The sequence below is a fragment of the Amphibalanus amphitrite genome, unplaced genomic scaffold (genome assembly GCF_019059575.1).
Source record: "Amphibalanus amphitrite isolate SeventyFive unplaced genomic scaffold, NRLGWU_Aamphi_draft 000427F_arrow, whole genome shotgun sequence".
Taxonomy (NCBI): Eukaryota; Metazoa; Arthropoda; class Thecostraca; order Balanomorpha; family Balanidae; genus Amphibalanus; species Amphibalanus amphitrite.
The window spans coordinates 360,718-374,680 of record NW_024881921.1 but is presented as its reverse complement, the minus strand read 5'-3'; the positions used below and the strand labels follow the sequence as shown (position 1 = coordinate 374,680).

General features: G+C 50.2%; 1 protein-coding gene across 1 annotated transcript; it reads right to left on the bottom strand.

Annotated features, from left to right (window-relative positions):
* Window positions 1-3,751: 3,751 nt before the first annotated feature.
* On the bottom strand, window positions 3,752-6,751 carry LOC122391241 (cleavage and polyadenylation specificity factor 73-like). The gene is made up of 2 exons (XM_043384987.1): window positions 6,403-6,751; window positions 3,752-6,165 (listed from the first exon to the last, which is right to left on the bottom strand). The coding sequence occupies exon 2, from the start codon at window positions 6,132-6,134 to the stop codon at window positions 4,092-4,094; it is 2,043 nt and encodes a 680-aa protein (XP_043240922.1). The 5' UTR covers window positions 6,135-6,165; window positions 6,403-6,751; the 3' UTR covers window positions 3,752-4,091.
* Between the last annotated feature and the right edge of the window lie 7,212 nt (window positions 6,752-13,963).

Here is a 13,963-nt window from a genome sequence, read left to right as displayed (position 1 = left end):
CATGAGTTTTGAAGGTATGGATAAGTTCTAAAAATCCGGTTCTCCTTATCTGGGCCATTAACTCCATACGGTCCAAGAAAGCTGGCACACTACCTTTAACCCGCGCCCCACTGGTGGGGAGGGCTATTCATTGCCCCCCTCCCGTTTTTCTGCAATAACCAAACCGCTTGGCGTATCAACGCCAAACTTTCAGTACCTTCGGCTGCATCAATTAAACACCTTGTATCAAAATATGAACTTCGTAGCCACCATAGGTCGGCCGGAAATGACGTCAGAGTGACGTCATGTTTGGCAGATTTCGACGCAAAACATTCAACCACGGCAACCGCTCCCAAGAGCTCAGGTTTTAAGCTAGATCTAATTTCTTTGCATGAGAGGACTCAGAATAGACTGTGCTATCAAACTGCTATCTCGGATTTTCAAAATTTTGTAAATTTCGAAAACTATATATAATAAATTCAAAACTTATATTTTCATCTTTTTTCAAAAAGGTTTTGACTTTTCAAAAAAAAAAAAACGGAATATATGTGATAGAACACATGCTTATGACTTAGGTACTCTAGCAAGTTTTAGCCAGATATCTTCAAAAATGGCCAAGTTATACGCATTATAGCAAAAAAATCACAATTATATATTTTTTAAATCAATTTTTCTACGTATTTCACATCGTACCTACCCCCCAATATAAATAGCAGCATCGTGTTCCTTAGCTCAAACTGCATCCGAAAGACACCTTTTTTGTTGAAAAATTTAAAACTAAAATTTGACCTTTTTGACCTGAAAGTGGCCTGACCTAAGCTAAATTCAACTCAAAATGACCTCGAATGACATAAACGACATCAAATTCGAAATACATGGCCTAAATGGACCATAAAACATGTGTCACGTGACCGATGTATGATATAACATTTCCGTGACCTGTGATGACCTGACCCTGACCTGAAAATCAAAGTTCACGTTTGTTACCCTCACGGTATCTAAAGCATCTGTTCACGAGTGTGTAAACCAAAAATGAGCTTGATCTGACTGTAAGCCGGCGGCCAGAGCCCAAAATGTGAACAAGCCAAACATTGATAATTTAAACTTTGAACTGACCTGTGACGTCATAGGTGACCTCGAGGTCAATGAAATTAACCCCGCGTTCGATGTCTCTTGGACGACGAAGATTCTACGTCGTCCGGCCAATCTCGTCCCAGGCCAGCGGGGGCTCGGCTGCATGGTTATGGAACGTGTTTGGCCGGACGGCGTAGAATCTTCGCCGTCCGGGAGACATCGAACGCGGGGTAAGTTAAGATCGGCAGTTTTTCCAGGGCTATCTAACACCGTTTGAATTTTGACGATTAGCCCAGTAGTTTCGGAGTTAGGGGGGGGGGGCTATGAAGAGCCCCCCCCCCCCCCACAGTAGGGCGCGTTATACGCATTACGCAGACCCCAGGCAGTGGGGCGCGGCCGCGCGGGTTAATCAAACATCAGCTGTTCCCCTACATTTGGACCCGGTGCTGGTCACATATCCTCCAAAGCACCTGCATCTGAGCGCGGAGAATAAATTTATGGTAGGCCGATCCCGATGGCGTAACATAACGGTCGTTCACTGCTACATTCGGCTGGTTTTGTTGCTTGACGGAGCACGGCCGCGATCACAGCGTCATCTATAGCCAAGTTCGAGAATAGTCTACAGAAGCTCTCGCACGTCACACAGATGGCGCGCATGTAGCATGCTTCTGCCCGTTGGAAAGCCTATCTGCTGCGAATCTGGTATGATAGTTTTCTTTCCTCAAATAATAATCACCGTTCCGTGCTTCTATCCTCAGGATACTGAAATCCTTCTCCCCAACGCCGCAACCCCCCTCCGGGCTGGACAGGCAACTTTATCTCATGCGGGCTGCTCCCTTGGATCGGCACCGCTGCTCCCGAGGGAGCTGCACCCCGTAGCCGGGTGCAGAGAGTGCTTGGGGGGCTGGTCGGCCTGTCCATTTGGACGGGCTCAGCCCCGGCGACTCTCTAGGGTGCCTGCCCAGACCAATGTCTCCCCCTAATTCCTATCATCCTTCCGGCTCTGAAATGGTCTTGTCAGACCGAAAGGGCCTAACCCAACAAAACAAACAAACAAAACAAACAAACAAAAATAATAATCAAATGCACCTTGTGCCCCAACCACTTCTGGCCAGATTAAAAGTAATCAACCATGCATCGCCAGGCGATGGAAAGGGCTCAGTCAATACCCACCTATTTGATTGAGGAAAACGGGATAAAAAGGTCGAGATCAGGGCCCAGAGAAAGATCAAGCATGAAGTATGAACTATGAAGCTCTTCCCCTCTCCTGACCCAGCGATGCACACACATATTGAACAGGGCACGACCGGTACTTACCATCGGTTGATCGCAGTTCTATAGCCTTGGGTTGATCCACGGGATATCGGGACTTCTTCGGTAGCCGGCTACGCTCGAGTCTGAGTCCGGAAGGCTTGCAACCACTGCACCTCAACCTGAACCTGGTTATTTTCAAGACAGTTCAAGTTTCGTCCTGCAGCGATCGCCAAGCACTAACTACTTTTTACACAATTCATAATCGCACAAGCTGATCACCAAATGTAGTTTCAACTCACAGCTCACGCAGTCGTCGTCGTTGTCAAACTTTCAAGCACGAAACACTCACTCTCATAACTCACGGCCCGCATTACCGCCATTACGGCATTACCTAATCAAAAGCGGCATCTGTCGGCTACGCTCAACGGGTCACGTGATTCATGCCCCCGGGGCGTAATCTGAGGGCCGAGAGGGCGGCCGGCCGCCCCACCTTCCGAAGACATTAGACAATGGACTGTTTGTGCTGGCAACGTTCACCTGTGTACAGCCTTGATATTTACTTCCACTATGATACTAATATATAATAAAAATATTAGCAGTGTGTCATCAAAGGGTTTCCATACGCACAACGAAGCAGACTGGTGTTTATTCGGCATTTGAAAGGTCAAAGTAGAATATTGATCCTGATTGGATGAACGTTAGCAAAATGCAGGTTTCGTTTTACTGGCCCCTATGCCTTGTTTTCGAGTGATTTAGGCCCTTGAGTGGAAATTAATTAAAATAAAATTGAGCTCAATGCAACTTTGCGACATTGGTCATTATAGTGCATGGGTCAGGGTCAGGGCTGCGGAGTCAGAGTCGGCCGGAGTCGACAGTTGTGACCGCGACCGGAGTCGGACTCGGGGTCGGCTTTGGAACCCGGAGCCGGAGGCGTAGTCGGAGTCATCTAAAATCCATCGACTCCGCAGCCTTGCTAGGTCTGTGGAGTCGGAGTCGGAGTTGGAGTCGGTCGGGGCCGATAATTCTGCCCTGAGTCGGAGTTGGTTTTCGAAAGCCGGAGTCGGAGTCGGTCGCCGAAAATCCATCCACTCCGCAGCCCTGGCCAGGGTCAAGTCAAACGGGTGCGTTCTGTTCAAGTGACAAGAAACGATTTGATTAGACATTTGAATACAATTACAATACCAGGAAATCGACATAAGTTGTAAGAATTGACCACGAGATTGTATCTTTCGTGTAAGCAAATCATTAGCCGGTGATTCATTCCGCAACACTATTTCGTACGATCAGGCTGCAAAACGATTTGGTCGAAAGGAGCAAATCCAATTATTAGATTGGATTCATTTCACTGGCTAAACCTAAAAAGATCGTCATTCATTCTACCACCAAGCCTCGGCCCAGCAACCAGCCCACTAGCGTCGGCGTGAACTAGCCGTAAGCGGATATTGAGTCTCGGCATTTATTACAAACAACAGTGATATTCTCACAAAACAAATGCACTGCATGACGATATCGTGGGGAAGCATCAGATGAACGATGCTTCAGATGAGCTTTTGACTGGTCTCAAACGACCCGAAAAATACGCACAATGATAGACAACAGCCCGTGTAGACACCTGACATTCCGAAAGAGACACATGACATTCCACATCATGTCTACAGCACACAGTCAGCTTCAACCCTCCCTCCCTCCCTAGGTATTCACATAGTCACACTTCTCACCAGCTCAGTTCAGTCTCACAGTTCACAAACGCCTCTCACACTGTCACTCACCCACACGCGCGCGGCTCAGTCATTTCTGCTGAGCGTGGCCGGCGACAGCGACTGGTACAGCTTTGTGACGGCCGTCAGCACGGCGCTACGGAACACCTCGTCCTCCTCACAGGTCACCGACATGTCCGTCAGGTCAATGTCCGCGCGCCGGCCGCCGCACGTCACGTGGAACTTCTCGCCCTTGAAGAACTTGGGCACCGCCTCGTCACCGAACATCTCCTGCAGGGTCTCGATCAGGCACTCCTTGTAGTGCATGCGGTCAAACTTGGCCGGCCGGGTGGGCGCGTCCACGCGGGTCGTCTCCGCCTTGAGGACAGCTGCGAGCACGGCGTCTGCCAGCATGTCGCCGCCGGGACTGGCCACCCACTCGAGGATGGCCGTCTTGCCGTCGAGGGTGACGGTGACGGCGCGGAACAGCCGCCACTGGTACTTGCCCTTGGTGGTCTCGAAGTCGGCAGACAGGCTGGAGAGGATGTACTGCAGCAGCTGCGGAGAGCCGGAGAAGTGCACGCTCAGCCGCTGGGACACCTGGCTCTGCGTCATGTCCGTGTACTTGCCGAGCTCGTCGGGCGACAGCAGGTGGTAGTTGAAGTTGCGCTTCACCAGCACGCCGGAGAGGACGCGGCCGTCGGCGGGCGGCTCGACGGCCAGGCCGCCCATCACCTTGGCCACCTTCTCTCCGCGGAACGGCAGCGACACGGCCACCGTGTTGCGCGGGTTGTGGATCTGCACCGGGCCGCGCGACGGGTCGTCGGCGTACTCGCGCAGCAGGGCGTCCTTCAGCCGCGACATCACGTTCTGCTCCCCGTGCACGAGCACGATGTGCGGCGGCTTCAGCTGTCGGATGAAGTCGGACGTCTGAGCGTAGTCGGTGTGTGCAGAAAAGGAGATGTAGTCGACGGACATCTTGAGCGGCAGCTTCTGGCCGGACATGGTGTTCACCTCGTCAGGCTCGGAGAGCAGGTGCTTGGCAAGCGTGCCCTCCACGCAGTAGCCGGCCACGATGACGCCGTTCTTGGGGTCGGTGCACCACGACTCAAACAGCTCTCGCGACAGGCCGCTCTGCATCATACCCGGCGAGGCCATGATCACACACGGGCCCACGTCGTCAAAGTGGTCGATGCCCTTCAGGTTCTGGATGTGTTTAAAGACGAACGGGTTGTTGACGGCGATCTGACGCCGGATGCGCTCGTTCATGGCGTTCACGTACGTCTGGTACACGGCCATGCACTTTTTGGCGAGTGACGAGGCGTAGTAGATGGGGATGTCGTGCAGCTCCGGGTGACCCATCCAGTACTCGTCCAGGATCAGCTGTAGCTCCTGGGCGCGGCCCAGCGCGAACACGGGGATCAGACAGCGGCCGCCGCGCGACACGATGTCGTGCACCACGCCCGTGAACCGGTTCTCGCGGTCCTCACGCTTCTCGTGGACATGTGTGCCGTAGGTGGACTCGATAATGAGCACGTCTGGGTGGACGGTGGGCATCTCGGCCACCATCAGGTGGCGGTCCTCCTGCCTCGAGAAGTCGCCCGTGTACAGGATCTTCACGCCGGCCATCTCGATCATGAACATGGCCGCGCCGAGCACGTGGCCCGCGTGGTACGCCCAGAATTTGACGCCGCGCACGTCCTTCTCCTCGTGGAAGTTGATGGTCTCGATCTTGTCCATGGTGGCCTCCAGGTCGGCTTCTGTGTACAGCATCTGCTCCGTGGCAATGTTGGAGACCTTGATGTAGTCAGCCAGCAGCCAGCGGTAGATGGCCTTTGTTGCGTGCGTCATGAAGCAGCGCCCCTTGAATGTGGTCTTCTGAAGGAACCATGGCAGTGAGCCACAGTGGTCCAGGTGAAAGTGACTGACCAGCAGGAGGTCAATTTCCTCAGCATTTATCATGTCCACAAATGGCAAGGCATCCATGCCAGAGAGACCGGGATGAATGCCACAGTCCAACATGATCTTCTTGCCCTTGAACTCAAGCATAATGCAGGAACGACCAACCTCCTGGCCCGCCCCTAGGGGTCGGATCATGAGCTGATCAAGCTCTTCCGCAGCACTTGCCATTGTCAAGGACTGCTATGGCTTCCTTCTAGGGCTGTGGAAAATGTGTACAGCAAAAGTCAAATTGGAGAAGCCGTGATATATAATAGTACAGCTTAGTTCACCAGTAACTTAAAAAATTGACCTTGGTCATTGATTATATCACAATACATGGACAAATCCAATCAAATATATTGAGCCGGTGGGCGGCGACCTCAACAAACCAGAATTTGACAATGAAGCAAAACTAAAGTCAGGAAGAAGCAGGTTAGCGTAAAAATTCAACACTTACAAGTATGAAGGCACCAACAACAAAAGCACCCTCAAATTTACAATCAAGCGCAACGCCACACCACACAAGTCTTTCTCCCACAACTCAAGGTATATAAAAACACTCGTTGCTATGCCACAACTCGTTGCTAGCGTTGTTATTGAAAGTGCCCGGTGTCATAACGTTTGGAATAATTTAAAATAATTAAGACTACAATGACGTCATGAAGATTATAATATTTTACTCCATTTCAAGCAATAAACCCGCTTACAACGTTACTTATTATCGTGTGTAAGCAAAACCACGTTCATAGTTTTCTATAAAAAGTACGATAATGAGCAAACAAAACATATATTTCGTATCGTTTGTCAATATTGATTCGTACCAATGACGTATCTTCAGTTCTAGTAATTTTCAACGTCCATCAATTGAGCAGCAGATTGATATTCGCGAATATCAAACTAAAAATTCGATATTCGGACGGGGAACGCAATAACTCAAAAACCAGTGAACCGATTTTGATGAAAATGCCCTCATTCGATTCCTCGTTCCTCATTCCAGGTTGACAGCGATTTCCAGGTCACTAGGTCATGACCTTCAAGGTCAAGGTCAAGGTCAAAGGACGGGGAACGCTCTACAGCCTAAAGTTACCGTCCGATTGGCTTGTAAATGGTCTCAATCGATTCCTCGACCCCGATTCCAGCTTGACAGCGATTTCCAGGTCACTAGGTCATGACCTTCAAGGTCAAGGTCAAGGTCAAAGGACGGGGAACGCTCTACAGCCTAAAGTTACCGTCCGATTGGCTTGTAAATGGTCTCAATCGATTCCTCGACCCCGATTCCAGGTTGACAGCGATTTCCAGGTCACTAGGTCATGACCTTCAAGGTCAAGGTCAAGGTCAAAGGACGGGGAACGCTCTACAGCCTAAAGTTACCGTCCGATTGGCTTGTAAATGGTCTCAATCGATTCCTCGACCCCGATTCCAGGTTGACAGCGATTTCCAGGTCACTAGGTCATGACCTTCAAGGTCAAGGTCAAGGTCAAAGGACGGGGAACGCTCTACAGCCTAAAGTTACCGTCCGATTGGCTTGTAAATGGTCTCAATCGATTCCTCGACCCCGATTCCAGGTTGACAGCGATTTCCAGGTCACTAGGTCATGACCTTCAAGGTCAAGGTCAAGGTTCGCGAATATCAAACTAACAATTCGATATTCGGACGGGGAACGCAATAACTCAAGAACCAGTGAACCGATTTTGATGAAAAGACCCTCATTCGATTCCTCGTTCCTCATTGCAGGTTGACAGCGATTTCCAGGTCACTAGGTCATGACCTTCAAGGTCAAGGTCAAGGTCAAAGGACGGGGAACGCTCTACAGCCTAAAGTTACCGTCCGATTGGCTTGTAAATGGTCTCAATCGATTCCTCGACCCCGATTCCAGGTTGACAGCGATTTTCAGGTCACTAGGTCATGACCTTCAAGGTCAAGGTCAAGGTCAAAGGACGGGGAACGCTCTACAGCCTAAAATTACCGTCCGATTGGCTTGTAAATGGTCTCAATCGATTCCTCGACCCCGATTCCAGGTTGACAGCGATTTCCAGGTCACTAGGTCATGACCTTCAAGGTCAAGGTCAAGGTCAAAGGACGGGGAACGCTCTGCAGCGTAAAGTTACCGTCCGATTGGCTTGTAAATGGTCTCAATCGATTCCTCGACCCCGATTCCAGGTTGACGGCGATTTTCAGGTCACTAGGTCATGACCTTCAAGGTCAAGGTCAAGGTCAAAGGACGGGGAACGCTCTACAGCCTAAAGTTACCGTCCGATTGGCTTGTAAATGGTCTCAATCGATTCCTCGACCCCGATTCCAGGTTGACGGCGATTTCCAGGTCACTAGGTCATGACCTTCAAGGTCAAGGTCAAGGTTCGCGAATATCAAACTAACAATTCGATATTCGGACGGGGAACGCAATAACTCAAGAACCAGTGAACCGATTTTGATGAAAAGACCCTCATTCGATTCCTCGTTCCTCATTGCAGGTTGACAGCGATTTCCAGGTCACTAGGTCATGACCTTCAAGGTCAAGGTCAAGGTCAAAGGACGGGGAACGCTCTACAGCCTAAAGTTACCGTCCGATTGGCTTGTAAATGGTCTCAATCGATTCCTCGACCCCGATTCCAGGTTGACAGCGATTTCCAGGTCACTAGGTCATGACCTTCAAGGTCAAGGTGAAGGTCAAAGGACGGGGAACGCTCTACAGCCTAAAGTTACCGTCCGATTGGCTTGTAAATGGTCTCAATCGATTCCTCGACCCCGTTTCCAGGTTGACAGCGATTTCCAGGTCACTAGGTCATGACCTTCAAGGTCAAGGTCAAGGTCAAAGGACGGGGAACGCTCTACAGCCTAAAGTTACCGTCCGATTGGCTTGTAAATGGTCTCAATCGATTCCTCGACCCCGATTCCAGGTTGACAGCGATTTCCAGGTCACTAGGTCATGACCTTCAAGGTCAAGGTCAAGGTCAAAGGACGGGGAACGCTCTACAGCCTAAAGTTACCGTCCGATTGGCTTGTAAATGGTCTCAATCGATTCCTCGACCCCGATTCCAGCTTGACAACGATTTCCAGGTCACTAGGTCATGACCTTCAAGGTCAAGGTCAAGGTCAAAGGACGGGGAACGCTCTACAGCCTAAAATTACCGTCCGATTGGCTTGTAAATGGTCTCAATCGATTCCTCGACCCCGATTCCAGGTTGACAGCGATTTCCAGGTCACTAGGTCATGACCTTCAAGGTCAAGGTCAAGGTCAAAGGACGGGGAACGCTCTACAGCCTAAAGTTACCGTCCGATTGGCTTGTAAATGGTCTCAATCGATTCCTCGACCCCGATTCCAGGTTGACAGCGATTTCCAGGCCACTAGGTCATGACCTTCAAGGTCAAGGTCAAGGTTCGCGAATATCAAACTAACAATTCGATATTCGGACGGGGAACGCAATAACTCAAGAACCAGTGAACCGATTTTGATGAAAAGACCCTCATTCGATTCCTCGTTCCTCATTGCAGGTTGACAGCGATTTCCAGGTCACTAGGTCATGACCTTCAAGGTCAAGGTCAAGGTCAAAGGACGGGGAACGCTCTACAGCCTAAAGTTACCGTCCGATTGGCTTGTAAATGGTCTCAATCGATTCCTCGACCCCGATTCCAGGTTGACAGCGATTTTCAGGTCACTAGGTCATGACCTTCAAGGTCAAGGTCAAGGTCAAAGGACGGGGAACGCTCTACAGCCTAAAATTACCGTCCGATTGGCTTGTAAATGGTCTCAATCGATTCCTCGACCCCGATTCCAGGTTGACAGCGATTTCCAGGTCACTAGGTCATGACCTTCAAGGTCAAGGTCAAGGTCAAAGGACGGGGAACGCTCTGCAGCGTAAAGTTACCGTCCGATTGGCTTGTAAATGGTCTCAATCGATTCCTCGACCCCGATTCCAGGTTGACGGCGATTTTCAGGTCACTAGGTCATGACCTTCAAGGTCAAGGTCAAGGTCAAAGGACGGGGAACGCTCTACAGCCTAAAGTTACCGTCCGATTGGCTTGTAAATGGTCTCAATCGATTCCTCGACCCCGATTCCAGGTTGACGGCGATTTCCAGGTCACTAGGTCATGACCTTCAAGGTCAAGGTCAAGGTTCGCGAATATCAAACTAACAATTCGATATTCGGACGGGGAACGCAATAACTCAAGAACCAGTGAACCGATTTTGATGAAAAGACCCTCATTCGATTCCTCGTTCCTCATTGCAGGTTGACAGCGATTTCCAGGTCACTAGGTCATGACCTTCAAGGTCAAGGTCAAGGTCAAAGGACGGGGAACGCTCTACAGCCTAAAGTTACCGTCCGATTGGCTTGTAAATGGTCTCAATCGATTCCTCGACCCCGATTCCAGGTTGACAGCGATTTCCAGGTCACTAGGTCATGACCTTCAAGGTCAAGGTGAAGGTCAAAGGACGGGGAACGCTCTACAGCCTAAAGTTACCGTCCGATTGGCTTGTAAATGGTCTCAATCGATTCCTCGACCCCGTTTCCAGGTTGACAGCGATTTCCAGGTCACTAGGTCATGACCTTCAAGGTCAAGGTCAAGGTCAAAGGACGGGGAACGCTCTACAGCCTAAAGTTACCGTCCGATTGGCTTGTAAATGGTCTCAATCGATTCCTCGACCCCGATTCCAGGTTGACAGCGATTTCCAGGTCACTAGGTCATGACCTTCAAGGTCAAGGTCAAGGTCAAAGGACGGGGAACGCTCTACAGCCTAAAGTTACCGTCCGATTGGCTTGTAAATGGTCTCAATCGATTCCTCGACCCCGATTCCAGCTTGACAACGATTTCCAGGTCACTAGGTCATGACCTTCAAGGTCAAGGTCAAGGTCAAAGGACGGGGAACGCTCTACAGCCTAAAATTACCGTCCGATTGGCTTGTAAATGGTCTCAATCGATTCCTCGACCCCGATTCCAGGTTGACAGCGATTTCCAGGTCACTAGGTCATGACCTTCAAGGTCAAGGTCAAGGTCAAAGGACGGGGAACGCTCTACAGCCTAAAGTTACCGTCCGATTGGCTTGTAAATGGTCTCAATCGATTCCTCGACCCCGATTCCAGGTTGACAGCGATTTCCAGGCCACTAGGTCATGACCTTCAAGGTCAAGGTCAAGGTCAAAGGACGGGGAACGTTCTACAGCCTAAAGTTACCGTCCGATTGGCTTGTAAATGGTCTCAATCGATTCCTCGACCCCGATTCCAGGTTGACAGCGATTTCCAGGTCACTAGGTCGATTGAGGAATCGAGGAATCGATTGAGACCATTTACAAGCCAATCGGACGGTAACTTTAGGCTGTAGAGCGTTCCCCGTCCTTTGACCTTGACCTTGACCTTGAAGGTCATGACCTAGTGACCTGGAAATCGCTGTCGACCTGGAATCGGGGTCGAGGAATCGATTGAGACCATTTACAAGCCAATCGGACGGTAACTTTAGGCTGTAGAGCGTTCCCCGTCCTTTGACCTTGACCTTGACCTTGAAGGTCATGACCTAGTGACCTGGAAATCGCTGTCAACCTGGAATCGGGGTCGAGGAATCGATTGAGACCATTTACAAGCCAATCGGACGGTAACTTTAGGCTGTAGAGCGTTCCCCGTCCTTTGACCTTGACCTTGACCTTGAAGGTAATGACCTAGTGACCTGGAAATCGCTGTCACCCAGGAATCGGGGTCGAGGAATCGATTGAGACCATTTACAAGCCAATTGCACGGTAACTTTAGGCTGTAGAACGTTCCCCGTCCTTTGACCTTGACCTTGACCTTGAAGGTCATGACCTAGTGACCTGAAAATCGCTGTCAACCTGGAATCGGGGTCGAGGAATCGATTGAGACCATTTACAAGCCAATCGGACGGTAACTTTAGGCTGTAGAGCGTTCCCCGTCCTTTGACCTTGACCTTGACCTTGAAGGTCATGACCTAGTGACCTGGAAATCGCTGTCAACCTGGAATCGGGGTCGAGGAATCGATTGAGACCATTTACAAGCCAATCGGACGGTAACTTTAGGCTGTAGAGCGTTCCCCGTCCTTTGACCTTGACCTTGACCTTGAAGGTCATGACCTAGTGACCTTGAAATCGCTGTCAACCTGGAATCGGGGTCGAGGAATCGATTGAGACCATTTACAAGCCAATCGGACGGTAACTTTAGGCTGTAGAGCGTTCCCCGTCCTTTGACCTTGACCTTGACCTTGAAGGTCATGACCTAGTGACCTGGAAATCGCTGTCAACCTGGAATCGGGGTCGAGGAATCGATTGAGACCATTTACAAGCCAATCGGACGGTAACTTTAGGCTGTAGAGCGTTCCCCGTCCTTTGACCTTGACCTTGACCTTGAAGGTCATGACCTAGTGACCTGGAAATCGCTGTCACCCAAGAATCGGGGTCGAGGAATCGATTGAGACCATTTACAAGCCAATTGCACGGTAACTTTAGGCTGTAGAACGTTCCCCGTCCTTTGACCTTGACCTTGACCTTAAAGGTCATGACCTAGTGACCTGAAAATCGCTGTCAACCTGGAATCGGGGTCGAGGAATCGATTGAGACCATTTACAAGCCAATCGGACGGTAACTTTAGGCTGTAGAGCGTTCCCCGTCCTTTGACCTTGACCTTGACCTTGAAGGTCATGACCTAGTGACCTGGAAATCGCTGTCAACCTGCAATGAGGAACGAGGAATCGAATGAGGGTCTTTTCATCAAAATCGGTTCACTGGTTCTTGAGTTATTGCGTTCCCCGTCCGAATATCGAATTGTTAGTTTGATATTCGCGAACCTTGACCTTGACCTTGAAGGTCATGACCTAGTGTCCTGGAAATCGCTGTCAACCAGGAATCGGGGTCGAGGAATCGATTGAGACCATTTACAAGCCAATCGGACGGTAACTTTAGGCTGTAGAGCGTTCCCCGTCCTTTGACCTTGACCTTGACCTTGAAGGTCATGACCTAGTGGCCTGGAAATCGCTGTCAACCTGGGATCGGGGTCGAGGAATCGATTGAGACCATTTACAAGCCAATCGGACGGTAACTTTAGGCTGTAGAGCGTTCCCCGTCCTTTGACCTTGACCTTGACCTTGAAGGTCATGACCTAGTGACCTGGAAATCGCTGTCAACCTGGAATCGGGGTCGAGGAATCGATTGAGACCATTTACAAGCCAATCGGACGGTAACTTTACGCTGCAGAGCGTTCCCCGTCCTTTGACCTTGACCTTGACCTTGAAGGTCATGACCTAGTGACCTGGAAATCATTGTCAACCTGGAATCGGGGTCGAGGAATCGATTGAGACCATTTACAAGCCAATCGGACGGTAATTTTAGGCTGTAGAGCGTTCCCCGTCCTTTGACCTTGACCTTGACCTTGAAGGTCATGACCTAGTGACCTGAAAATCGCTGTCAACCTGGAATCGGGGTCGAGGAGTCGATTGAGACCATTTACAAGCCAATCGGACGGTAATTTTAGGCTGTAGAGCGTTCCCCGTCCTTTGACCTTGACCTTGACCTTGAAGGTCATGACCTAGTGACCTGAAAATCGCTGTCAACCTGGAATCGGGGTCGAGGAATCGATTGAGACCATTTACAAGCCAATCGGACGGTAACTTTAGGCTGTAGAGCGTTCCCCGTCCTTTGACCTTGACCTTGACCTTGAAGGTCATGACCTAGTGACCTGGAAATCGCTGTCAACCTGCAATGAGGAACGAGGAATCGAATGAGGGTCTTTTCATCAAAATCGGTTCGCTGGTTCTTGAGTTATTGCGTTCCCCGTCCGAATATCGAATTGTTAGTTTGATATTCGCGAACCTTGACCTTGACCTTGAAGGTCATGACCTAGTGACCTGGAAATCGCTGTCACCCAGATATCGGGGTCGAGGAATCGATTGAGACCATTTACAAGCCAATCGGACGGTAACTTTAGGCTGTAGAGCGTTCCCCGTCCTTTGACCTTGACCTTGACCTTGAAGGTCATGACCTAGTGACCTGGAAATCGCTGTCAACCTGGAATCGGGGTCGA